At 33.6% G+C, this 27949-nt stretch overlaps 1 protein-coding gene across 1 annotated transcript in view; it reads right to left on the bottom strand.

Moving 5' to 3' along the window:
• The window catches only part of CDIN1 (CDAN1 interacting nuclease 1), a gene marked incomplete at its 5' end in the record, with an annotated part of 100004 nt that overhangs the window by 44812 nt on the left and 27243 nt on the right, over nt 1-27949 (bottom strand). The window contains 5 exons of the mRNA XM_085306682.1: nt 15522-15627; nt 18442-18507; nt 23372-23439; nt 26290-26339; nt 26677-26756. Coding sequence (XP_085162808.1) covers nt 15522-15627; nt 18442-18507; nt 23372-23439; nt 26290-26339; nt 26677-26756 — 370 coding nt within the window. The remainder of the gene's footprint in view (nt 1-15521; nt 15628-18441; nt 18508-23371; nt 23440-26289; nt 26340-26676; nt 26757-27949) is intronic.

Genomic DNA, 27949 nt, shown 5'->3' with positions numbered 1-27949 from the left:
GATAGGGAATTTTAAACATAAAAGCATCAAGAAATTTGCTTGGCAGTACCAAAGAGATCAATGATGGAAAAGAGATTAAAACTCCAATCTTTCAGTTTATAGCCACTATAGTCTACCCTGTCCAGTGTCTAGAGGAAAGAGCATGAGAATCATTGTTACTAAGAATCAGAAAGCATACCAAAGTAAGTGAAGACCATTCTAACTGGTTCTTCTTATTATGTGCATTATGAAACCTTCAGCCTGCAGTGAGGTTTGATGTGCTAAGTATCGGGCAAACATGTAAGGAGTTACAGTCTGCTGTACAAGAAGTTAGATTAAGCCTTCAGACCTCTGATAATGCATGTATACATTTCTTTCTTGAATGTTGCATTTTCAAGTAGTGTTATCAAGTGTCTATTGTTTTTAATAGATGTTATTATCAGTAAGGAGAGTTCTTAAGAGGTAGTGACTGTGATTTTTAACAAAAGAAAACAGAAAAAACAATTAAAAAACTTCCTTACACAGGCAAAAGTAAAAATTACTTTGACAGATATTAAAATATTTTACTGTAGTCATTTTTACTCAGTGAGAGCTTGCGTACGGTGCTTACCAAATCATGTAAGTCACCACTGAAACTCAATCATCAGACACACCACAAATCTAATAGCCAAGAAAGTGATAAAAACTCAACTACACAAAAGTTTAGGGAAAGAAAATAAATCAGTGAAAAGGGGAAAAAAAAAGTAGAAGTAAAATTTGACTCAAGCCATTACTAGTCCAACCGAAGTGATCACAACTGTAGTGACTGTGTAGGAGCACAAGAACTGCAGACTGGAGAAAATAAGGCTGTGCAGTACATTCTACAGAAACATCATCACACGAATAGCCTCGTCACACCAGGCAGGGTGAATGGGAAGAAAGGGACACAACTGATCGAGAACAGAAGAAGGGAGTTTGGTGACAGCATCAGGTGAGGCGTTTCTTTCTCAGAAACAGGCATACCACATACAGAAAGATTGCCTTAAAGCTAATTGTGCAACTGCTCTGCAATACCTTTGTAGTTTGGGTAGTCATAAGTCCTTAAGCCCCACAACGAAGCTGCTTAACAACGAAGAAGATGGTGAGGTACCTATATGTAAAAGCACAATGCCACATTTTCAACAGTATCTTAGCTAGTTTTTCTTGTAAAGGCCAGGATATGATACAGAGGCTGTGCTATTCATTTGTATTCCAGTTCAAGATGTCTACTCGAGGGCAGAATTTAAGGTAGTATTTCCTCCTTCAGTAAGCAGAAAATGGACTCTAATGTTTCCTAAAATTATAAGCTAAATTAGAAACTCCAAGAACAGAGATGATTTTCCATTCTATGATCTATTAGTCGGTGACAAAGGGAACAGTGATATTAACAATCTGAACCTAATTTACTGGAGGATATAGCAAGACACTAAATACTGAAGCAATGTTTTCATTATTAACACGCTTCTTAATGCTCTTGGACCAGCAATTAGAACCATAAAACTCTTAAGAGTTTTTGCATTTGCTGAAAATGCACGTCAGTGAAGTTGACCCATCTGTAAAAGGTACTCTGCTAAAAGAAGATACACGTGCATTTGGTACTTGGCTATGACAAACCAACTGGTCAATGTAATCAATGTGTGTGCATCAGAGTGAATAGCAAACTGAGCTTACAAACCTTCTTCAGGAAAGCACAAGGCTAAGCAATGGGGCAAAACTACTCTAAAAAGAAAGAATTCAGTGTTGTTTATTAACAGCTGCTTATCACATGCAAGTGTAGTTTCCGGCAGTTTGGCAAAAGTGGTATAATTCACTAGTGCAGAGAAAGTGCCTCATTAGACTTTTCAACACGCAACAGGAAAAATACTTTTTTTTAACACAATCAAAACCATTAATAGCTAATGCATTTTTTTGATTAGAAGAATGGAAAAAACAGACATTGGAAATATACTTTGAAACATATATCTACAGTATATAATATAAGGCACTTCTGACTATAAATGTATGTCATGTATATTATTCTGTGGCTAATTGTGACAAAACAATTTTACGTCACCAAGCTATCAGTTCATTTTATTTTTCAAAAAAAATCCAACCTTAATTAAAAGTATAGCAACTTAAAAAAGTCAACTAAGAAAACCCGAAATATCTCTAATATGCTATCTATAGTCCATGTGTTAAAAGCTAAAGGACATATACCAACATAAGCAAAACAAAGCCATCACTGCTGTATGGATCGCAGATTATTTTCACAATTCTTTTTTCTCCTTGGAAACACACATTACTCCTAATACAGTAACATTCTGAAATTTTATAACATTTTGAATTCCTTTGATATGAAAATTCTGTTTTATTTTTTTAATTATATCTATTTCCCTGAAAGGTCTTTAAAGGCTCTACAAACTACCTTGCATTTTATTATTGCTGACAGTTATCTAAACCACGCTTGAATGCCCTCTTTATCCTTTACTGAACAATTGAAAGATCATATGCTAAGAGACTTGTGCTTTCTCGTCTTCTTGCCCTATAATTAAGGCATTTTAATACATTTCCTCATAGTAGTTAAGAAAGCACAATGTTAAAAATTAATGAAATGAGACAATTTTGAGTTTAGCAACCATAAATACATACAACATAAATTTGTCTCAATTGTAGATATGAGAAAAAGCCTTCTTGAAATCACATGATGAGATTACAGAATTGCCAAGATTCTGCTTTTGCTGTCCGAGGGTATTTAAATGACGTATGGAAGTCTGACAATACCACAGTGTTGTAAGATACCCTACAAAAGAGGTAAACATCTCTGTCAAATACTCAGCTTCCTTTGGTTTTAGTATGTTTTCACTTACCTTAAATATATACAGATATATATTTATGCATGTATAAAAAGAAGTATTGCTGGGGATGCTGAAATGGGGGAGGAAAGGGAAGAGAGGAAGCAGGAAAAGACGTATGAAGAAAAAGAATTACCATAATAAGTCGATTGTAAAAAAATCTGACATATGTAAAGTACCACTAATATCTACTTATAGCAGTATTTCGTTATAATAAATTAAACAATTGGATTGGATTTTTTTACAAAATAGAGTTCATTATATTCACCTATCACACATTTTTGCAACACAGACACGTAAGATTTTTTTTTACATTGTGAAAGGAATTAAACGTTTCTAGATACAACACCATTTTTATATAGCAATTGAATATAAAATGGTGCAAAATACAACTGTATCATAGCTACACCATTATTAAGTATTTCCAAGAAGTTACTAGTAATGAGCAAGTCATACTGCTCACCTTTTAAAACTAAATCAAGTTTCTGAGGCAGAAGTTCTTTATGCTGTCTCAACAAAATGTTGAAAAGATACAGTACAGCATAAAGCAAAAATACTACATTTTTTTCCTTAAGATAGAGAAGAAAAAGACAAGAAGTTTTTTTTTTTAGCATTGTCAGACTGTTATATTATAAACAACCTTATTAGTCCTTTATAATTACAATAGGTACCTCTGGACAAGATCGAGCAGACATGACAAATGCTTCTGACTTCTTTTTAAATCGAACCTGGAAGGTCATCGCTGAACAAACAGAATGCTATACAACTGGGGCCATAAATTGTGGAAGCTAACAAAAAGGTAAGTTTTTTGTTGTTAAAAATTGAAATTATTCTGTTTAGACGTTTCTGTATAAAATCAAGGAATAAGAGGAGTGAGAGAATGAGACAGCTTAAAAAAGATAGGTAGCTAAAGAAAAAAACTCTTCCAAACTTTAATCTTACCTTATTTCTATCTGCAGCTGAATCTGTATTTTAATATGCATGAAATGTTTCTGAAATAGTTGCTTCATTTTATAAAAATGTCCTTAAAGATAATTTCCTAATGAGGGTTTACCTATATTTGCATTTACTTTGTTCAGTATTATGATGGTACTAGGGACCCTTTAAAAAAATACAGTCAGTCTCAGATCTAAGGGACTTGCTTGCTGTTATCCCCAATATGAATCCAGCTTGCTGTATGAATCCAGCAGAAGAAAAGTATACTACTGTGTATTTCTCCTAACGTTTTTATTTTGTTTCAGACTCATTTAACAGTATGGTTAATTTTTGATTAAATTTAATTTGTATGGAGCTAAACATGAACTCAAGTAACTGGAACTGGAAACCAACTGATGGATCTCACTTTTAAATCTTACGTTTCAATTTGGAGAGGAAATATAGGGATTGAATTAGACAGCTGTAAACTCTTGATGAGAATTAGTGGTATAAAACAACAAAAAGAGAAACCCTCAGTTATTTTCCTTACAGTCAGGCTAAATTAAACTGTAAATCAACTAAATATTTGGGTAATACTCAAATCAACAGCTTTACCTAATTAAATTCTAATATAGTACTGAACATACAATTTGAAACAAATATGAAATAAATATGAAATACGAATGACTAAAAAGAACCACATGAGAAGTACAACAGTAAAATTACCAAAATTGAAGCAAAGGAAACTCAAACTGAAATGTATGATGGGCAATTAAGTATCTATTTTGACAATTCTAAGTGGTCAAGTTTTTAAAGTATGACACAGAAACCTTAACCTATCTATCTATGAGTGATAAATGAGGCATTTTGTGTCATTACATTCCCATAAATCACTTTCTTTAACTGCTGATGGCTTTTATCAGGTCTAACCTTTTCAAGCTTCTATCAGAGTGCTAACATTTTCAACTTTGACACATACGCAGTTTACAAATTCTGCAGCTGATTAACTCTGGACAGAAGCTCACTGCCATCATTGTCTTCTTCAGGTTGGGTTACAGCTTCAGTGTCTCAAAAACTCACATGAATTCATCATATGCCACAAAATCTCGCTTTATATATTGGGCTGTGCTGCAAAAGATACAAGACATTTCTCCTTTTGAAATGAACAAATGAGAACATACTTTCAAAATGACTCTTGTATAGAAAGTTAGCCTTGAAATAGGTATACTTTTCACTATTTTGAAACCAAGTAAGTAGTGATATAATAAAGCGATATAAATATTCAGCAGCCAGGAGTTAGCAAAATAATATGATCAATTTATTTTATATTATCTTCTAATTTAAACAGAAATTTTGATCAAATCAATACTCCTGATTATATAAAGAATGCTCTGGTTAAAGCCTGTGAGGTAAAGAAGTAATAATAATAATAATAATAATAATAACAAAATATTGCAACATATTTTACATACTTTATGTAACAAAATGTTGCAAATTGTAAGCTGATCATGGTCATTGGCCCACAGATCATTTTGTGGGATCTCTCACTAGTCTCTTCTCTGAACTATCCTGTAAATTTACAGGAAGACTCTAATCTCAGCACTACAGCACTTTTAGCATGTAATATGGATTTAACCATGATAACAAACCCAGAACACAGTAAATACAATATCAGGAAAGAAATAGAGGAAATAATGTTTTATCATGCGTAAGTGAATCCAAAGATTTCAAGGAACACTTAATTTCTGTAGAAATTAAAATTAAATTACGTATCTGCATGACACATACTCCATCTTTTTCTATAAATAGATGATAAAAATCCATCTACGAGTCTTATTTCAAAAACATTTTAATTTAGTGTACTGTATTAACAGTAAGAATGGAGCAATACAATGGTACTTTATGCCTTAGCAGCATCAATACACAGTAAGAATTATATTTTTCATTATTTTTTGTGTATATTTCCATTTTTTTAATTAAAAATGTTCAGAATACCATTTAATTTAGATGTATTTCATGTATAAAAAAAGCAATGAAACATTCAAGGAAATGCCTTTACAAGACGTAATTGCTACAGACATTGAAACAAAGCTCAGGTTTAAAGAGATACTGTCTTTGATAATATTAGTCAGATTGAAGAAATCTTCATGTTGCTTGTGTGACCACTGGAAGCCTGGTACTTCAGATGGTATTAGTTTTGATAAGAGCTAACTAGACATCAGACCTAAATAATGAAACCTGAAGAGACAGGCTTGGACCACGCATACAGGAATGTCTGCAGAGGCTCTCCTGCGGCAGATCTTCTCTTGTTAATAAAAGACAAATCTTAGAAAAACAGTGGCTGAAGGACAACTTTTTCAGTATCATAGCTAACACAGCCTTGTAATGTCAATGTCTAAGGCCTATCTGTGACAAATTAAAAGTTCTTTATTTCACTAATAATGTCACACATCAGAGAAGCTGTGCAGTTACACTTTGACAATTCAGATGTAAATCCTGGAATGCCTATGAGTATTCATGACAAAGGCATATTTATCATTTAAAACAAAAGGACATGACTTCTTGATGTTCATATCAAAGAATAGTGATGGATGAGGGCATGCTAATCAAATGACAAACCAGAAGGAACACAGATGTTTGCTATTTTGATTAGGCACGGAAAAGAAGATCCCTTTCCCAAATGAAGATACTAACATTCTAAAATTACACACACAAGTGTATAATGTTTATACAACATACTGTGTATACATAGGAGCTTGGTATGTTCTTAAGTAGACATGCTACAGATAGTAATTAGAATTAACTGGCAATTTACCTAAGGTCCAAAGAAGCCACACATAAGAAAAGAGAACAATGGCTTTGATTAAGTCCAGTATAATTTATTATTTATAAGCAATTTTAGCTTTTTAAATTAAAGCTCCCCAAGTCATCAGAGTAAATTATTTAACTTTTTTTTTGGTAATTTGTTTCCTACTACCTTATTTCTAGGTTTAAATTATGCTTATGTGAAATTACAATTCTGACATTTAGACTTGCATAAAATAAATGCGAACATGTTACTGAAATGAAAAAATGGCTTACATGGAATGCCACAAGGAAGACCAGTGTGGAGCTTCAGAACCAGCTTTTTATTTTGAACTCTTACACTGCTGACACTCTTAAGTCATCTTATTCCAGTGTCCTGCTTTACATGTACCCAAAATGTATCAAAATACTTATGCACATCTCACAAGAACTCTCAAGCATCAGGAACTCTGCTTAGTAAGCAGGGGAGTCACAGCTGCTGTCAGCTAGACCGCCAAGCCTTTGTCCAAATGGTAGATCTGTATACAGTGGCAAGGCCCAGTGGGGCCCAATGATACTTTCACAAAGTGCTTGTCAAATGATGATAACATCCAGCTCCTTGAAATCTTGCTGAATTGGGCTTGATCTTCCTTCTTTCTTTCTTTCTCCCTTAAGCAAGTGGAAACTACAAAGCAGATCTCTCTTGATAACTCCTTCAGTACAATTCTACTAGGAGTGAACAACTTTTGACCTCCTCAAAAAAGTGTCCCATCGCTTGTTCTGAACAAAGAAAAGACACTTTGCTAACTGGAGAACTATTCATATTACATACATTTTTCAACCTTACTGTAATTATGAAACCTACAAATACAATACCTAAAAATGAAAAAGTGCTAAACCACAGTGAGTAATTGATTTTTTAAAAATCTGAGTCTCCTACATACGTTCAAGAGTTTTCAAAAGAAGGACCATTTAATAAACTATGGAACAGCATGAGATGGAATATAAATGCAATCAATGGCACTAAGGGAAAAATATATTTGAATAAAACATATTCTTAATGCAAAAAAAATTATTGTTAAAATTATTTTATTTGACCCTTTCAGCGGAAACACACATGAGGACACAAATTATGTAACTGCCAGTTTGAACTGCAGTGTTTAAAAAATAAACCAACACTAACAATCATTTGGCTCTACAACTCAGAAGTCCTAGCCAGATCTGATGAAGTGCTTAATGCAACTTATCCATATATCCTGAGTGCCTTCTTTAATGCAAGATAGAGAATTATTGTCCTGGGAAAGCGGATTCTTGTGCTCCAGCAACACAAATACACACTGTAGAATCTCACAGAGTAAACAAAATGCAGGCAGTTTCTATATATATTCCTCAGTATCATCTTTAATCAAAAGAAATTACTTTCACAGAGGCAGAAGGGTAATTTGGGACTTCACAGTGACACTGTATTTCTCTGTGTCTAAGCCAAGATTTCCTAGACATAGGGAATTTGTATAACATTAAATGTGACTGCTGCTCATTACCCAGACAGGGACCACCAAATCTACTCATTTTATACCTCAAATTGCACCTAGATTGTTTACTAACCTAGCCAGCCTCTTGTTTTTACATGCCTTATTTACTGCGAATACTATTTATAATTGTCTTTTGACATTATTTACTTTTTTCTTATATTAATACAAATAGTTTTATACTCTAGATACAGTAGTTTATCATTTAACATATTAAGGGATGCTTATGACATAACTGAATTCCTCCACCTCTTGGCCCTTTTTGAAAAATTTACTAGATGCCCAATATATTTAATATTCAATAGCATGTGAGAGTAATTTTTATGCAACTCCGATAGTTAGAAAGATAGATAACTCAATTATTAGATCATCTATCAAAATATTCAGATGTATAAGAGGCTACTAAAAAGATTGATGACTGAGAAAGTCCACTGATTCTCTAGCCATCATATTCACACATTTGGCTAGACAACATTTTTCGCTGCCTTCACAAGCAAGCTTCATTACCCATCGCTCCACTGAAAAGAGTTTATTATGAGGCTGCCATCTTGGCAAGACTATTATTTAGATGATAAATGTTGGGGGAAAAAAGTATGTCTTTTTTTTTTAAGATGAGCTTTTTGACAGATAAAACAAACAGCATCTACATTTCTAATTAACTTAAATTTGGCAGATACAAATACAGGTCAGTAAAGCTATGATATGCTACTAGATTATCTTCTGTCTGAATCTTGCCCTTAATTTGTAAAATGTAAATTAACTAATTAGAAGAAAAGCTGCATTATTTGTGACAAAATGCTTCTTCTGTTTTTTTGTTTTGTGACATTTATGATCAACTGTAGTCCTTCATTCTAACTTCTAATAGATGGATAATTATGCTCATATTAATTTATAAAGCTTTTAATATTTTAAACCAAATGAAAAACTTGTGATTTCTGAATGCTAAAAAGCACAATGCACTCTATAACATGAACTAAACCACCTATTTGCCAGCTTCATTTCATTTGGAATGTTATGTTGTTTGCATGTATATGCAGAATGTATATAGGTACAAAATTATCATTTTTAATATTCAATACCAGTCTCAAAAGAAAATCTCTGTTAATATTCTTAAAATTTTCCTGGAAATCAATGTATCCTTTCTGCACAGAATGTATAGCAACAATAATAAAATTGTGCTTTGTTCATTACAACTAAGAGTTAAATTTCCTTTTATACTCCTACTTCCCTCCTCAACTGTCATTTGAAATAGATTAGACTAGCAATTATAGAATTACATGAAGGAAGAGGGAGTTGGTCATTCTTGAGTTTCAGACCAACAACTTGACCTTGTTAAATAAAAAATATATGATATCATATTTTATAGGAAATAATTCTTTCTGCTTTGTGTTAGTTTTTATCTATTACTGGGAAGATAAAGACTAAACAATAAGAAATACATTGAAAATGTCAGATGTAAATGTCAATTAAAAATTACAAGGAATTCTGAAAGGTAAGGTCTGTGGGGGGTTGACATTCTTTGACATAGTGTAGTGTCTGCGACCAGGCCTTTGGCAAGCATAGCAGCATCTATGCTGTCAGCTCTTATCGTACATAAACTTAGATGCTTGTCTAATCTGAATGAGAAATACCAGGGAAATTGGAGCTGAAGCCTAGCAGTAATGTAGACGGAAGCTGAAAATGCTCTGTCTGCACTACGTGAGAGTCTCCCCTGACACGACAGTACAGGAAAATGTAAGGAAAAAAAATTAAAGAAAACTATACAGTGCTTGACTTACTACTTTTTAAGTTGAGAATGTAATAATTTAGCAGTAAAACAAGTTTAAATACTAGAAGTAACTTATAATAAAAATCCCAGTTTGATGTCTCTATTGAATACTAAAGATAAAGAGACTAAAGCATTAAAATATATATTTAATGAACATTAGCTATTCAAATGTAAATGCTAATATGTAAATAGTGTGATCTGTTCTTTGCTTTGACAAAGTGAAATTTAATACAAAATAAAACAAACTAAAATGATCATCAAAACAATTAACATTATAGTAATGTTAACCATGAGCTGTAGTCTCCATGAGAAATATCTTCACGGTGTATTACTGAATCACTTTGTTAAAGAGGAGACCACTGGTGAAATATTAAAACATTACCTTTGAGCCAAAGTAAAAAAAAAAAAAAAAAAAAAAAAAAAAAATTTTGCATCAACTGCACGTTGATTTTGATGCTGTTCATGTGTCACTGAATAAAGATCTTGTTTTAAATTACTAATTGAAGTGGAGTAAAGAGGGAGGGAGGAAGAAGCAAAGCAAAACACTGTGTGAAATTCGACAGGCATTAGATAGCTAAACAAATCCTAAGTCCCTCAGTGTTGCAGTAAGGTCAAAACCTTTCAGCATTGTACCAGTGTGTCAAAATATGTCAAGAAACCATCATACTGCAAGAAGAAGAATGACCTTTCAGTTCCTTACGTTTGGGCCGCCAATGAAGCTTTGGATACTGGGTATGCATGAACAGTTTTCCTAGCCACTTGACAAATCCAACTCCCAAGGTTTCCTCCAAGTCCAGTTGTTAAACTACTGGCTTTCAACTTACTAGTACAACTTTGGAAACGATTTGCAATAGGAGAACATTGATGTCATTACAGAACAAACATCTATAAATCCATAGTGTAATTCCCTCTCTTTCCATACACCTACAACTAGACAACAACTATTACTTAAACAGTCTTCACAGTAACATATGTTAAACCATTTTAAACAGCTGAATAGAAAAAAAAATGCATCATTTTGATGTTCTGATTCAGTCTTTGCTCATATATGATTCATCCTTTTAGTCAACTACAAATGAATTTGAACAGAACTTACCAAAAAACCTAAAAACACATCAGCTATGTTTGTGAATGAAATGGAATCCTGTATCTTTTTTCCTTTCCTATTTCTCTGAAACATCTTTTTTATTCTACAGGATAATAATAATTTTATTATTACAACTGTTAGTTATAAATGAAAGTCTCAAGATCAGATAAAAGTATTAATTAATAACTTATTTAATTATGAAATTAGATTTCTAAAAAGTATCTGTACCACTTTAAAATTACTTACGGAAAACTTGCTCTTTAAATTCTTCTTTCCAAAAAAATAGAAGCACAAGACTAGGGACATTTAGATTACAAGAAAAGGGGGGAAGAATTTAGTAGAGGGATGACTTAGTATCCTTATTCAAAAACAGAAGACGAAATGCTTCTCTCTCATTATGTGAAATTACCATTAGTCTAATATCAGTGTCAAATACGACATTTTCCTACAGTCTTCCTCATATACAGAAAAGTTTTTTTGCAGCTAATAACAGCATCAAGCTTTCTCCTGGGACTCTCCAGAAATTATATTCCAGAGTATACATATGCCTTTCCAGGCTTGCAGAGAACAGAAAAAGTAAATTGCTGTATTTGAGTTTATATCTTCTTACAGCAAGTTATTGACAGTACACTCACTAATTAGTATTTAAACTGTCTGTTGTTGATCTCTATATACCTCTTACAAAGCAGCAGTCATGCCTATCAGCTCTGATTAACAGACTTTTACAACTGGAATTCCAATTTTTAATTTAAGTCAGAAAAAATGATGAAACTATATAGCAGAGGGGGGAAAAAATAAGAAGTAGCAGCATTGCTTTAAATCTTCAAATAATTTACAACTTTTTCTCAGCCCTGTTTTAAAGTGCAAATCTGTATCACTTCCTGTGCATGCTCTCCCACATAGGCTTGGTCATACAGGCTACTTAACAGTTAATTTACATGAAACATTTAACTTACATGAAACATACCCATGTTTGTCAGTGAACAATGAAAAGAAGTGTGGATCTACTACACGTGCACAGATCGGCTATGGTTTGCACATGAGTTGTCTTGCTCATATGGTAGCAGAGACAGACACACCCCTGCTCAGCTGGATACCACTGCTTTAGAGGAACACATTGAGTGAAAGGATCCTGCAACTTTACAGCAAGTTCTTTCAATTTATAAAATAGCTTTTTTTTCCTAAATACTACTCTGCAAAATCAATCTTGGAATATGCAAAACAAAAGTTGCTTTTTCCTGCTTCTTCATTATTAGTGAAAATTCTCAGCATCTAAACAGTGCCTTGAGTTACAACTGTGCAAACCCACTGACAAGGTATGGTTTGTACATTTTTAATGGGAAGCTTAATTTGAAGATGAGGTTGCAGTGTAGCACTGCAATTGAAAATTGCTTAACAATACCATTGATGTATGAGCCATAAAAAACCTTGCTAAGCTGTCCCTGCAGAACTCAAGAGTAATAAAAAGGTGTTCTTTTGCACTGAGGTGAACAGACATGGTTGACTGCATCTAGGGAGCTGTTCTGTTAAGTGAGAAAGTGCCATTTCTTTCCTGTCAGTATAGGCCAATTTACGATACTCATAGATTTAGTTAGCACAGAGCACAGGATTTAATGAAACATAAATATTGCAGCAAAGTAACCATAGCTATGTTCAAAACTTTCAGTCAGATTGTGTTCAGAATTAAACTTACATCTGTGATAGATCTAGAAAAAAAAAAAAAAACAGGAACTTTTTCAGTCTCAGTCCTACTTATCCGTAAAACAAATAAACAAAAATCTCAATGGAAAAGGTCTAACACCTATCCTGTTAATTCCTCTCAAATTATCTAGGCATGCATTTCTATTTGATTCTAACAAGTGATGTTAAGAGTTCTCTCTCCAATTTCAATTCAGCTTTAAATTCAACTAACAGTTCAGGTTTACAGATACCTAAACTACAGGCTGAGTATCACGACATCTCTATCATGAATTGATGCACCTTCTCCAGATCATCTATATGCCTTCTTCAAGAGGAAAGGAGATGGCACAGGCACAGATGAATTGACTGCGAAACTGGTTCTCACCTCAAAGATCCTGGTATAGGCTGATTCACTAAATCATTCAAAACTGATTCATATTTTGGGGAGCTACTATGACTTTTTGTATAAATAGTTTGACAGAGCAATCAAAGTTGATTATCTAAACTGCATGCAACCTAACCCGTCAACAGTTGTTCATTAACCCAACTATCATTAAATTAGAAGAAGCTACAGCGATTAGGACTCATTTCAGAAGAGGTTATGATATTGTTAGTTTGGCCCAGTAGTACCAAGACTAAAAGTAAGAGGTTTTGATCTTTATAAAAACAACCAAAGTCCATCTCATTTCCATTGTTAAACTATCATTAAATTCGGGATTTAGGGAGTAACAAATCTCACTAATGGAATTTCTAGTTTCATCATTTGAACTTAAAGTCATTAGAGATGCAATAACATTTTTATAGTTGTTTCTAATATCATAAGAAAAGACTGGTCAATATCTAAAAACTAATTCCAAAACAGTTTTATTGATCCACCTGTCAATTCAATTTAGCTTTAGTAACATTTAAGTTACTTGACTAACAGGTCATCGAGAGATGTTAATCCATTTTTGAAGTTTCAACATTAGTTACTACATGATTAAAAATAAAATGAAGTTTGCTTTGCTTTGATTGACTGATACAAGCATAAGAGAAGTTTCTTTCAGAAAAGTCAAGTTCAAATGATACACATTAGTCTGAAGAGTTTTGCACTTCCTAGCTCAAACCAGAAGTGAAGAATCATTTTGTTCAGTACAAAAATGTCAGAAATAACTTAGACTGGCAATTTTCCTGCAGTCGTTAAAAGGATCAGTCCCCCAATCTCATTTGTCTCCTTAGCTTTCATCTCTTCTCATCCTATACTTCATGCCTATATTTATGCTCATTTTATGTACTAAAATTCACTTTTAGGAATTGGTTTTCCCTGATACCATTTTAGTCACCCAAATGTTGTCTTTTCTCTTCAAAAAATATTATAGTCAGTACATCAAATGGCCTTCTCCCACCTGGGCAGCTCCATTTCTTATTGTTTAGACTTATGTGCTAGTTCAGCACCATGTTCATCAGCGTCTTTCCATTGTTTGTCTAAATATCATTATGTACCCACATTTTTTTTTTAAGTCTAGTACTCTAGTTATTTATGTCACAAATTCTCTTCTATAACTTTTCTGTAATATAGTATCTTTGTCCAACAACTGACAGTCTTGCTGTTTTGCTGGGGTTCCCATAACTTATATTGCAGTTCTGCAAACCACCCTTCTCTAAAATTCTCAATAGCTGGCCCTTCTCTAATCAATGAAGTACACTGCTGCAAAATCTAATTCAGCACTCTGACCATGTTATTCTCAAGATCTATCTACTGGCTTTCCTTCCTCTGCTGCCTCAGATACAAGCCGTTTCTAAGGTATTTCCCAAGCTAAGGCTAGCAATTTCCACCTTATCATTTTCACACATGACTAAAACATTGACTAAAACATTGATTGATGGCCACAGACTGGTCACTGATGTCAGCACATGCTATTAATTGCATGCTCAAGCATGTTTGTGCCATCTTCTATACTGTCCTTCAAATTTCATTGACGCTCTCTTGAGAACACTGGGCAGACTTCCTTATCAGTATTTTTAAAAATCCTTCATTAAAATTCTCCTTTAACTCAGTGAAAATGCTTAGCACGCTGGCAAGCGAGCATTATCTCCTTCATATTCCACCATATAATTCATCTTCAATTCCATTTCGGTACCTTCTATTTTTGTATCTTGTATAATCCTTTGCATCTTTTGTACTAGGATGGTCAGATTTTTGGAAAAGTTTTTATTTTGTCTTCATAAGATGTCTACCACAACAATGGTCTAACGAGTGATAAGGCTTCTAGTGCCACGAAAAGTTATACAAATATATCCCATAGGAACCTTTGTAAGAGTAAAGCAATATTATTTTAACAATCTTTAAAGGAAAAGATCTTTATACTAACAAAATCCACATTCCGTCCAGCATAATCATTTCTTCTCTAATGTTCCTGCAACTACTTATTATTTTTTCTAATTTGAAGAGAATATTTGATGCTACTCTAAAGTGTAGCTAATATGCAAAAAATAGCTTTTTATAAACAATACAGAGCAACAGAATTATCTTAGATACAATGACAACTAACAATGTATAAAGCCCATTTGTTAGACTGCACACATTTTATGACAGGTTTGGCACCTTCCAGACATTGCTAATATACCACAGCAGAAGTGTCCACCAAGTTCAGGTACTAAAAAAATTGAAATACAACTTCTGTACCAAAATAGTTGATTATATTGTCTACTGCCACTATAAAACTGCCATATATGACCTGTCAAATTTTAACAATTATGATGTGAACTTTTCACAAATATTTCAGCATTCCAATTTGACATACTAACTAATGTAATGCAAAATGTCAGACTAGTTACATGCATTTTATTCACATGGTTTAATACAAAAGCCACTACTGTTTTTTCTAATAACTTCTTATTAAAATGCAGTACTATCTATCTATATATAAGAAAAAATGACTGAAATGTACCTATTCCAGTAGCTCCAAAACTGGTCCTGCAAGTAGGCTTGGTGGCTACTTTCATCACCAAAGGAGGCTTTGCTTTCAATCCAGTGAATAATGTGTCCTTCAACAGCTAGGGCGACAGCAGAAAACAAAAGTGAGCTCTGAAAAACCAAACTCAACAGCTTTTAAAAGAAGTTCTATGTTTGTGACTTCCCTATTTACCCCTCAAACTACCATGTGACTTATGCTTGCAATAGAGTTCTATACTTGTAAAAATATCTTTAAGATATGCACATGGGGTATTTTTTCAAAAACTACCACAAAATATTTTAATGGATAATTATTTTAATTTCAGTTTAATTATAACCTATGCTAGAAGTCCTCTATTTGCATTTACTCTAACATAAACAGAATGTAAAGAAACAGAGACCAGACTAAAGTGGAACTGCACCCTATTTTTCCCCTTATTTTGCCTCCTAGTTGTCAGAAAAAAGTTGAAGACTTCTGGTGAATAAGAAGGCCGGTTAGCCAAGCTGCTGAACAGAGAAATCTCTCAGCAACGTAGAGTGAAATGTGTGAGAACAGCAAGAAAGGTTATCCTAGACATATGTATGTTCTTTCTTCCTTCTGCAAAATCAGCAATGCTTCATCAGGGAGAAGTAAGGAAAAAGAAGGCTTATGTCAAAAAAGTGATTCTAAATTTTTGTTTCTCTAAATGCTCTTTGGTTCATGTCCCTCCTCATTTCTTCTAGGAGGAGATTTCAGTATTAATATTTTTTTTCCATTTTTGTAAAAGGAGATTCATCTCTGAGATGGACAATCTATTTTTGCAGAAGAAATCATGGGAATCACTCTGAAAAATGATCTAGTCTTCACAAAGGTAATGTGGTGTAGTACTACTGAAGTCTTTACAACCATCTGGTTTATTTTGGACTCTCTACAGCATTTACAGTCATAATGTTCATCTTAGTCTCAGTCTGATATGGGACCTGGGATAAGGTGCCCAACACAGCAAGATCAGAAGAGGCTACAGCAGCACATGGTTGACCACAGACTGTAAATTACTTGGGAACATTGGGTAAACATTCATGAAGCTGGCACACTGAGATCTGTAATGCCACACCTACTCTGCTACAAGCAACCAACTGGTGTAGGCATATACAATAACATCTCCCTAATGGGGGAGTTAATACCCTAAAGTTATTGACCTTTAGACCCCAGGAAGTGTAATATCTAAGGCATAAATTGTGGAGTCAGTTGAAAAGCAACTCCTAAGAAACATTTGCCTTTCCTAGCTATTTATTGAGTCATGAAGAAGAAAATGTAAGGACAGAGCTTAGTTCAGACCTGACAACAGGTAGAAAATTATTTCCTGCTAATCTCAAATGACTGAAATCATTCGAAGAAAGTGCAAACTATTAATATATGGATTATCAGAGACTGTGACAAATCCATGCAAACAAATTAATGGATTATTTTTAACCTTCCATCTAATATGCTAATATTACAAACCCAGGAATTCTTTTGGGTTTTTCCCACAGTACCTTCTCAAGCATTTCAAGAATTAATTCCACCTACTTGCTTTCCATTAAGTATCCATCTGATTAGGTTCTTGAATAGCCTGGATACAATGCTATCTGTATGTAGTGTAAAAGTGGGTATCTGAATATCAAATGCAAATTGCATATTGAAGTCCAAACTATTTCATAAATCTTCCCTGCTAACTTTAGAACTGGACAAAAAATAATCTCCTCCCTTGATGGTTTCCTGTAAATCTCCAAAGATGAGTGCTATGGAAATAAAGCAGTAGATATTAACTGAAAACGCTCTAGGTGTGTCTTGACAGAAGTGAACTGCAGATCATCAGAACGGCAAGTCCCAGTCTCCAACATGGAGCAGTTTAGTTACAAGTGTATTACTTACTCTGTGCATATAACTACTTCTTGATGTCACTACCACAAATACATATATATATTTTTGAAACCTGATTAAGAGCACAGACATCATGGAGCTAAAGGAGGTCTTCAAAAACTTTTGAAAAAGCTCTCATATGCATGGTTGGTTATGTCCTGGATAAGAGAAATTATTGTGCTGAAAGATCTCTCAAGAACTGCTGAGGAACGACACACTTTAAAGTATACATTCAATTTCTTATACCACTGCAAGAATCAATGATCTTGATAAGAATCCCAACTGTTGTCAATCCCAAGAACAAAAAAAATTAGTCACGCATACGACTTTCATTCAGTGCTTTTAGCCTTTTTATTTTCTCAGATAATCAAACCAACCTGGAGAACATGGATGTTTTTTCCTGCACTGCACAGCCACTAGGTCATCTGACTACCTTAACAATTTACCGGGCCTCATGAGCAGAGGATGCAGATGAACTCTGACATGACCTTTAGGCCTACTTTTACCTCTTCTCCCTTCTTGTTATGCAGGCTATTAAAAGAACAATAGAGATCTACAGGGTTGTAGTTAGATGCTAAGCAGTGACAAAGGAATAACTGCACAATGACAAACTTTTACTTTACGACCTTTAGGTGTAATGGTGTTTCTTCTAAGAGTGCTTTGAATTTGACTGGGTCAGATTCAAAACTGGAAGTTTAAAATAACTGTAAGCATCTCAGAGTTCTGTTCGCAAAGACAGTGGACAGCACAGGTTAGAGAGGAGAGGGGTTCTGGGGGCTCTTGGTTTTTTTTCCTGTGATGATGATACAATGATGTGCAAAGACTGACTATGAAACACCAAGGAATACTACTGATCATCAAACCCTTCTATGAAAACTAGAACTTCTTACAACTATTGGGCAACTACTGCAAACTCAGAGTAATACTGTATTATCTTGTAATATACTTCACCTTCTCATGTCTTAAATTACCACAACATTTTAGCATAAACATTTCTATACAAAATAATAAAAAAAACTTTTAAAAGACTTACCTACTGGGACTTCTAAAATAAAGTCTGGTGTTTTGTCATAACCCTTTGCACGAAGCTGATCTTCAGCTATACACAGAGAACAAGAACTATGGTTTATAAAACTAATCTATTAAATAGAAAGCAGGATAATTAATTTTCTTTTAAATAAGAGTGCAAGAATTACTAATGTAGTCAAACATATCTTTCCTACCTATGCAAGCTGTGTCAGATTAAATGAACCTTCATAGAAAACCTGAAGCATGGATACAAAAATGCTTCTATGTCATTTTTGCATTTTATGTCTTCATTATAAACATCATTAATTCAAGCTGTCATACAGTATTATATAACTAAAAAAATCTAAATAAATATATTTGCTGATTGAAAGAAGTCTCCCCACATTAAGAAGCTTGTTGAGATTAATCCTACCAACATCAAAAATGTAGCTGCCTTCTGGATTTTATTTTAATGTTAGTACGAAGTTGTTAAAAAACAAGAACAAAAATCCTTCTTTTCTATTTGGACATCTATCAGAAGAGAGAGAAGCCAAAATTTTGATTTCTCTTGCACCCTACATAATGTAGAATTTAGCCAATTTTGCAAAATACAAAGATTAAGAAATTTTCTTAGCATTAACTATATAACTCTACTGCTAATGAATATTACAGCTTTCAGGAACATTTCAAGAAACAATAATACAGAATGAGAAAGATAAAACCAACAAAAGATGCTTGCTCAAAAAAAAAAAAAAATAGAAAGCACAAAAAGCATTCAGTATTTTCTAAAGTATTGTCCTTGATTTCCAATACTATTACACTGGTATTTCTGAAACATCATTTCTCCATTAGTTTTTGGAGTGACCTGGTCATTCAATTCCAGACATGGCTTTCTGTCTTCACCCAACCTCAACTAATGGCACAACCTAGTAACAAGTAAGGCTGTGTAGTCCCTTAACACCTACCGGGCTGTTGACATTGGCATGCATCCTATTCGCCTTTCTACATCACCTTTGATTAAAATTAATGGCCCATTCTTACTGTTAGGTAGCTTATTTCCAATCCATTTATCAGGTTAGGACAGTAGTTTCATGGCCAATGTTCAGAACTCAGTTTTAGAATACTTTGTGCATATCTTGAAAGGTCAGCAGTTTGAGCCCAAGTAACATTTTAGTAACATGAAAAACATTCACAGCTTATAAGAAATTCACCTTTAGAAATTAAAATATTTTAAATACATCTAAAGCAATTTTCCCTCTCCTTTTTCACCCCAGAATAAACACCTTAAGAAATTTTTTATTTTATTTAAATAGTGAGCTAATATTTAAAGTAGGACATAAGCAATTTTGGAAAGTTGTGCAGTCATTTAATCATAAACTGCAATAGCTGCTATCCTTTTTGATAGCTGTAGTATTTCTACTGAAATTTGAGATTATTTCTTCACAGTAGTGCATTATGTTGTAAATACAAGTCTTGGCAATTATATCACACAATCAGCTATTAAAAATTTTCTGGATTTGGAGTCGGTTATTTTTTCAAACTTAGATTGTCAGGTAAGATAAAAGATATTTAGGTTAACAAGGCTCTAGTGTAAAACAACCTATGAACAGACATTTTTATGCTATAATATAAAAATGAATTAATGTTCTAAGTAATGTCTTAATTTTGATAAGAATAAAAAACAATCCAGTTTTATCTTACTCTATTTAACTATTACCTATTACTTTTGAATTGTTCTGACTCTAAAGCACGTACTGACCATGAAATGTTTTTTGCTTTGAATCTGTTGCTGAATGTTTTCTCTTGGTTCCCTCTAGTATTTTGTACTACAAGAAACTGTGGAAAGTATATTTTAAAACTATCTTTACTACTGACATGTGTTGGTATTAACATATGTGCATATATGTTACAACTCTTTCTTCAAATATTTTGAACCTTCATATCTTTGGAAAAAAATATAGAACTATCCCCTATCATCCTAAACATCTCTCTTTTTTTTTTTTTTTTTTCCAAACCAAGTCTCCCCGGCCCCCCAAACAAAAACAGTTCAAACTTTTCAGTTCAGGTATGTTTCACATGGGTCCAGAAGCCACTGAGACACCATTCTGCATACCCTGAAAGAACTTTTAGCTCTTTCATGGATGAAGAGAATGACTTAGGATTGCCTGAACGGCAGATCACAACAGCTCTGACAGTACATCTATTCATCCTCAGGTTTGAAATCCATGTTGGAACAGCTCTAATGAGTAGTTTATCCCTAGATTCTCCACTGGTTCAGATTTCCAATAAAACTGGAGCTTTTTATTTAACCGTATCTTCACATTCAACTGTAACAATTTAACACGTCATTGTTCTTATACTAGTCTCTGGATATAAAAAAGAAACCAAATATTCTTCCATTGCTGCATGAATAGGCAGCAACTGCAAATTTAAGATTACCACAGAAAATGTCAAACATTTCCTGATTTATACCCATGCTACAGGGACATCACAGTGAGAGCTAAGGAAGGTTAAGATTTTAGACAAAGGTCAGTTATATACCTTCCCATGATAGCTAACATCTTTCCTAATATACTCTGGGGTAGATAAGGACAAGACACGATAAAGTCAGATCTTATACACAAACCTATAAATTCCTGGCATTTTAATACGGTAAGTGAACCAGTGATGAAGTGAAGGCTTTTAGCCTGTTTTGAGAGAATGCTTCCATTGATCACCTAAGTTTTAAGACCAGATGACAAAGAAGACTTGAGAACTGTGCTTTTGATGGCACATTTTCTCTTCTTTTCATACATTTTCTTTTCAAGAGCAATACCTAACTAAAATGCAAAAACTAGTAGTTTGCATAGGTTTCCAATCAGTTTCTGGGTGAATCTGAAGGTTTTACTTCTGATCTGTAGGCTCGTAGAGCTAACTGCTCTAGAAACAGCCAAATTACCTCCCTGGCCCTAAAATTTGATTCATACTGCCCCCAAGATTATACTGGGGCAATTTATACCCACTGTGCGATCTGACCATACATTCTTCTCCTGCATCTGTATTGTCTAGGTAAATGCAGCAATACAGGAAGCTTATTATCATTATTGAAAAATTTCCTTCATTAAGGAGTAGGATACTAACATGAAACTGGCAGCATGGATCCCATTTCTCTAACACATGGGTAAAAGGTAATAGAATTGGCAGTACTGCAATCTAGGTCATAAGCCTTCCTCGACACCGGAGCTCAGTCCTGTTCATAGCCTAACAAAAACTGAATGTTGATCTGTAAGAAATGCGGTTAGGTCTTCTCTTATCTAGAGTTTTCCTTCAAGTTTTGTAATTAATTTTTCAGAAAGGAAAGATTTTATTGTAAGGTTGAATAGGGTTAATCTTTCGGATATTGAGGGAAAGGTCTTTTACTTTTTTCTTTTTAATCACACTCAGAACATTAGAGAGACATATGAATTGTGCAAAAATAATAATAAATATAGCCACTTAGTATACATTAAATCATGACTAAACAATCCTTCAGCGCACACAAAATGTAAACTATTAAACTTTCTCACTTATATCTTTATATACTGCTAAGTTAACCCATTCTGCACGTTTTAACTTGACAGTACAAATTTCTTCAAGTTTATTTTTAAAGACAAAACTGAAGCCAAAGAAAGGCCATTAATCACTAAAATTTAAATCCAGTCTATGTACAACACAAACTTGCATAAGGCCAAAAAAATGACAACTGTTGGGTTGAGGATCCATTAGCGAGTCATCTAGTTCATCCCCTTATATTGTGACAGGATTGATTTCATTAATCTCCTACCTGTTTTGATGGATGAGTGTCAAGTCTAGCCTTAAATTTTTCATTGAAGGTGATTCCACAGCCTTCCCTGGCAGCTTGTTTTGTACTTACTGTTCCTAGAATTGCTTTAGTATTTTAACTCAGCATCATCTTTCCAACTGCAGGCCATTAGCTCTACCTCTGTTCTTATAGCCAAGTAGGAATATAGCCTACTCATGTTTTCATAATTTCACTTGCAAATTTTGTATGGAATAGGTATTCTTCTCTTTTTTCATTTTTTGCTAAAATAAAAGAGTACACTAACTCTGTTCCTTAAACACAGAAGCAAATCTTTGCAAATCTTCTTTCAAAGTTTTAAAATTTGTTTAAGGTTTCTAAAATTTTAACCTGACACTAGATTTAGGAGAGACTGTAGCTTCTGGCAAGACCAGTAAAATTGCCTAATCATATGAATTTAGTATAAGGCTGAACCGCAACAAAAGATAGCGTTTCATTTTGTTATTATCTCACCACATAAGGAATCCAAGATTTAAGAAGTCATCATAATTTTATTATCACAGAAAGAGAAACGATGCTTTAAATACTAATCATTGTTTTAATGCTGTTTAGATACAAGTAATATAGTATGGGCTAAAAGAAAAAACCTAAAATCATTTTTTAAGAAGTTAATCCTTAAAGTAACTTTAAATATAGGGATTGGGAAAACAGTGCTTGCGTTGTTGGTGGTGGGTAACAAAAAATACAGCAAAAACTGCACGGAGAGCTGAATGAGTGAATCTTCTAGCAGTTCTTTAATTCATAAAGCATTTTGCAGCTAATATTTCTTATGCTTCTTCCTAAGTCTCACAAGGCCTAGATTATGGCTAATATCTCATGACACCAAAAGTAATACTGCAGCAAATATTACGGCATTTTTTTCACTACTTATTCTATAAAATATTAATTGCAAGCCTGTGTATGTGCTGTATACATAGGGTATTTGGTAACTGAGTTCCTGCTCAGTTCTAAATCAATAAAAGATACCATGTACAGCATCAATCATTTTTTACTCTTCCTTTATTACCTAATACAATATGCGTTCTTTTTTTTTTTATTATTATTTATTTTGGAAGTAAAGTCACTGAAATCTCTGAAGTTAAAGATTCACTGGTTAGTCTTCATTATAGATTCTTACCTATGAAAGACAGATTTTTTTCTAAAAGCATTTCTCGCAGCAAGACTTCATGCTCATGCCCAATCGCACTGAAAGTTTTAGGTTAAGAAATGGAAGATTACTTTGGAAAAGAACAAAATTCAGAACAACATCTCAGGTAAATGATTCATTCATGATAAAATTTATTGGCCCTCATCTTCACTTCAAAAATGTTTAGTGACTTGGAAACTAAGTTTTGAAATATATTAAAGGAATTTTCAGATGCATTTAGTATTTCCTGAAAATCAGGCTATTTTATACAGCATTAAAGTTACCAAATTGAGACCCATTATAGAGTATTTGTTCGGTACGAGAGGTACGTTCCATCTTGTTTTTATTTTTTACAGAACTGAAAATAAAATCTGAGCTTAAAACATGTGCTTCAACAAGCTATTAAATTACTCTCTACTGATGCATGTATCAATTCTCTAATTCAGCAAAGAATGAAACAAACTTTTTTTCTTTATACTCTGAAATTGATAGGCACTAAATCCATCTGAAACATCTTACTGTAACAAAACATCCTTTTAATTGATTTTTCAGAAGCATGAACTAATGTCAGGGAAGGATGAAATAATATTTTACAGTGAAGTCCTTTTCACTTCACTGACAGCCTGTTGATCCAATATGCTATTCTTAGTAATATGTAGAAAGTCATCACATCAAACATTTTTATTGTATCTGCCTGAAGGTCAAAATTCTATTCTAGCAACTTTCAGAAGGAATGTTACGGACCATCATAATAAAGAATCATTTATTAAACACAATTAAAGTTCTAATTCTATTTAGAATAACTACTTCAAACTTTAACTATGGAATGTCTTACCATTACAGTTAATTACTTAATTTCTATCAACACTTTATGCTGAACAGCAAAACTATAATTGTAAGAATTCATTTCATACATATACACATCTTTTTTCAAATGAAACTCTATCTGTTACTACCGCTTACAATAAAAAAAGAAGGGCAAATGAATTATGGTCAAAATGTAAGACAAATACTGCAAACAGAATTTATAATGCACCATAAGCAGAAACACTTAGACTTAGTCTATAATAATACCTATTATTGATGTATGGCAATGACCATGGGGCAAAACTTGTAAATAACCTCACAAGCCATTTTCTACTCATGCAATCCAGCAGTCTAGTTTCCCGTAAGCATCTGAAGTATTACTGAAAAATAGCCTCTTGGCATTTACAAAGAGGTTGACTTCATACTTTAGTCCATGCATATATAATTAGATAGTTATATTTAAAATCAATATGCAATCCTTCAGAAGACATTATGCTTTTAAAACCTTAACTTTAAATTGATTTTTAGCTATTTTATATGCCTTAAAATTAACATCTAATTCAGCAACATACTTGCAGATAATATAGTCACACAGCTATGTATTACCAAATTTTCCTGCACTAAAGTAGGCCTGAAAAACTTCTCATTATTCTCACTGATGTTGTTATATACTGAATAATTTGATTTGAACCAGATTCTGGAGAGAACAGGGAAGACCTTTTAGACTTGCTTCTTAAAAACTATCAGTAATGCTATATATGTATTATCTTTTAACATGACACTTTTAACATGACTATAGTGAGAATATTCATCAAAAAATCTTAACCTTATGCACCAAATTTTGGATATCACGCTTTTTGATCAAAAATGTAACTTACTAGATTAATCCACTTTCATAGAGCTGTGTTTAATGTTGAGGATAGTCTCAATGAATCCTTAAAATATTATTAAAAAGACTTTGACAAATACACTTACAACTCTTATCTTGCTGCCATTAAAGTTAATGGGAACAAGACTGAGCCTGCAGCAGATATGAGGCAAATAATTCTAATGGAAAGAACACATTTTCAAGTAATCACCACACATACAACCTCAAGAAGTATTAGGAAAGTAAGGAGAAAAATCTTCTCTAATAACTGTCTATAGTCTGTATCCTGTTTCTCATGCATACCTAGATGCCACTGTAGCTTTTCCATCCTGCAGCTATAGAGTAAAATCCAGATCTTTCCCCAAACATGATGTAGAGATTGATGCCAAGATTCTCTACAGCTTGGGAGGGAGTTGTCTTGCAAGTCTGCTCAGTGGTAGAAGGTCACAATTTTGAAACTGTTCCTTCAATAGCAGACTAAAATAAAAGAGCAACTCCTCCAGCACATTATTAAACATTTTGTGTTACAGGCATCCTGTGATACCTGACAAATTATAATCTTTATTGGAATATTCAGTACTGTATGGAGTTCCTGAAGTATCCTCAGTGGATACTGAGGATCTCTGATTAATTGTTTCACCACTGGAAAAAAAGAAAAAACCAACCTATATACTTCAAAAATAATGTCCTTTCTATAGACAGCCTCATTTCCTTTCAGAAGCCGAGAAAGCCAAAGAACTGCACTTGAATATCAGATACAATTTTAAAAATACTAATCAGTCAATCATAACTTATTTTACATTTGAAAATATTCCAATTAAAACTCATTTTCATAATGAAGCTAATAGCCTAATGTTGATCACTATCTACGGAACTTAGTAACTTAGTCACAGAATCACAGAATAGTTGAGGCTGGAAAGGACCTTGCTCAAAGCACAGTCAACTAGTGTTAAGAGAAAACCAGACTCACATTTTAACTAATCAAAACCAAAAAGGCTCAATCAGGCGTATGAATGTGCAGCCACCAAACTGACAACATCCTGTTGTCCATCTGATTTTTGCTAAACAGGGTAAGAGAAAGCTCTGCAGTGACCCTCTAGCTGGTTGAATATAAAATAGAGGAGTATGAAACGTGTTTTGTGAAGCAGAACTTTATGTCAGGTTAAAGCTAGACACATCTCCACACAGTCTAAGCTCGTCAATTGTGCACCTAAAATTTTATGGGAAAGGATACTGTTTGATGCAGTCCACCAGTGGTCCATAACAACAGTCATTCACAGTACACTGCAGACAAATAAGAAAGTAGTATAGTGATGGGTAACTACAAAACTATTATAGTTAAACAGTATCTTAAAAACAGTAATTACTTTTCCTCAAAAAGGCTATCAGAAGCTGTTCAGATTTAATCACAGAAAACAAAAATTGCATGCTTTTATTCACTATAAAAGCAAGCTATTAAAAAGTGAAATGCTCTCCTCGCAAATATTGCATTGCCATTTATGGTGCACCCTGACCTCAGTGATAGTTTATGATGACAGTAATTAAATGAGGTTTAAAATCTTTTACTCTGCTAGGCAGATAACAGCATTGCCACAGAAAAAAAGACAACTGTGATTAATACCTGATAGACTTGGTTTGCTAGAATTCCATCTGGAATCTGAGAAGGGTCCCGTAACATACTATTTATAAGAGTCTTGGAGGCTAGTGAAATAAAGAACAAAAACATACAAAACCTGTTAGCTCAGTGTAAATATATCACTATCCACTTGGCAGGAGGCGAGACATACTTTTATAAAGGAAAACACTGATGATATTGATACTTTTAAAAATTATCCAACTGGCAACTACAGCAACTACAAACCTGTGAATTTGTAGCTACTTATTCACTGTATGATTTACTCTAATTGTCTTTAAACGCCAAAGCATGTGTTCTTTGAAAATCAGGGGTGAAATCAGGCCTTGGGTTACTTACTCAATTTCATTGGACAGTTTGTGCCTTGGAAATATCATGCGTATTTCCTAGAGAATTGCTTTGTATAAAGAAAACAACTCAAAATAACCCCCTATACCACAAGATCTTAAAGAAGATATGTAGAAAATCAAACAAAATTTATAAACAAAGAAGCTATTGGTCTTAACCAAGCCCATGATAGATTTGGTAATTCCAGTTCAGTAGTTTTCAAAATTATTTATTTATTTAGCAGTATCACATTTATTTGACTATATATAAAAGATGGATAAAGAGTGGTAGATGACTTTCTGTGCTATTTTCAAATCGTATAAATCTAAGACACAAAAGAAGCCAAAAGTAACTTTAGAAGGACTTTTCATCATTTTTTTTATTCACTGATATTGGCACTGCAATGGAAAAAACAACAGATCAGGAGGGGTCTTTATTTTTAAATGAGAATGTAGAATATATACCAAATAATTAGTAATATTATTGGAAAAAAACTTTATTCTAGAAAAATGCCTTCTACAAACATCAAACATTCCATTCCACAGTCTCTCACAGAAAAAGCAACGCTGTTGTACGAGCACAAGCTGCCTCCTTCTTGGAAACAACTGCTGTTAGAGTTCAGCTGATGATATATTTATACCAGCAAATCCTTACATAGAGACCAGGCTTGAGACTAGGAAGACTCCCAGCTTTGCTGAAGATTTCCTGTGTGACTTGAGGCAAATTCTTTTAACTCATGCGTGCTTCAGCCCTTCTGTAAACAAAAACTACTTTTCTCCTGTTCCTTACCGATTTTTTTCTCAACTCAGGAGCCAATAATCCTGATGTCAAAGGACTCTTGGAATTTGTGACCCGACATAGAAGTAGTAATGCTAGTAGCAATAACTTGATGCAAAGGCTGTGCTGAAAATAAACGAGATAGTAATTGTCATGT

This window comes from Rhea americana, unplaced genomic scaffold (assembly GCF_003343005.1).
Source record: "Rhea americana isolate MKP2758 unplaced genomic scaffold, rheAme1 scaffold_245, whole genome shotgun sequence".
Classification (NCBI taxonomy): Eukaryota; Metazoa; Chordata; class Aves; order Rheiformes; family Rheidae; genus Rhea; species Rhea americana.
The sequence above is the reverse complement of the archived record's forward strand: the minus strand, read 5'-3'. Positions and strand labels throughout refer to the sequence as shown.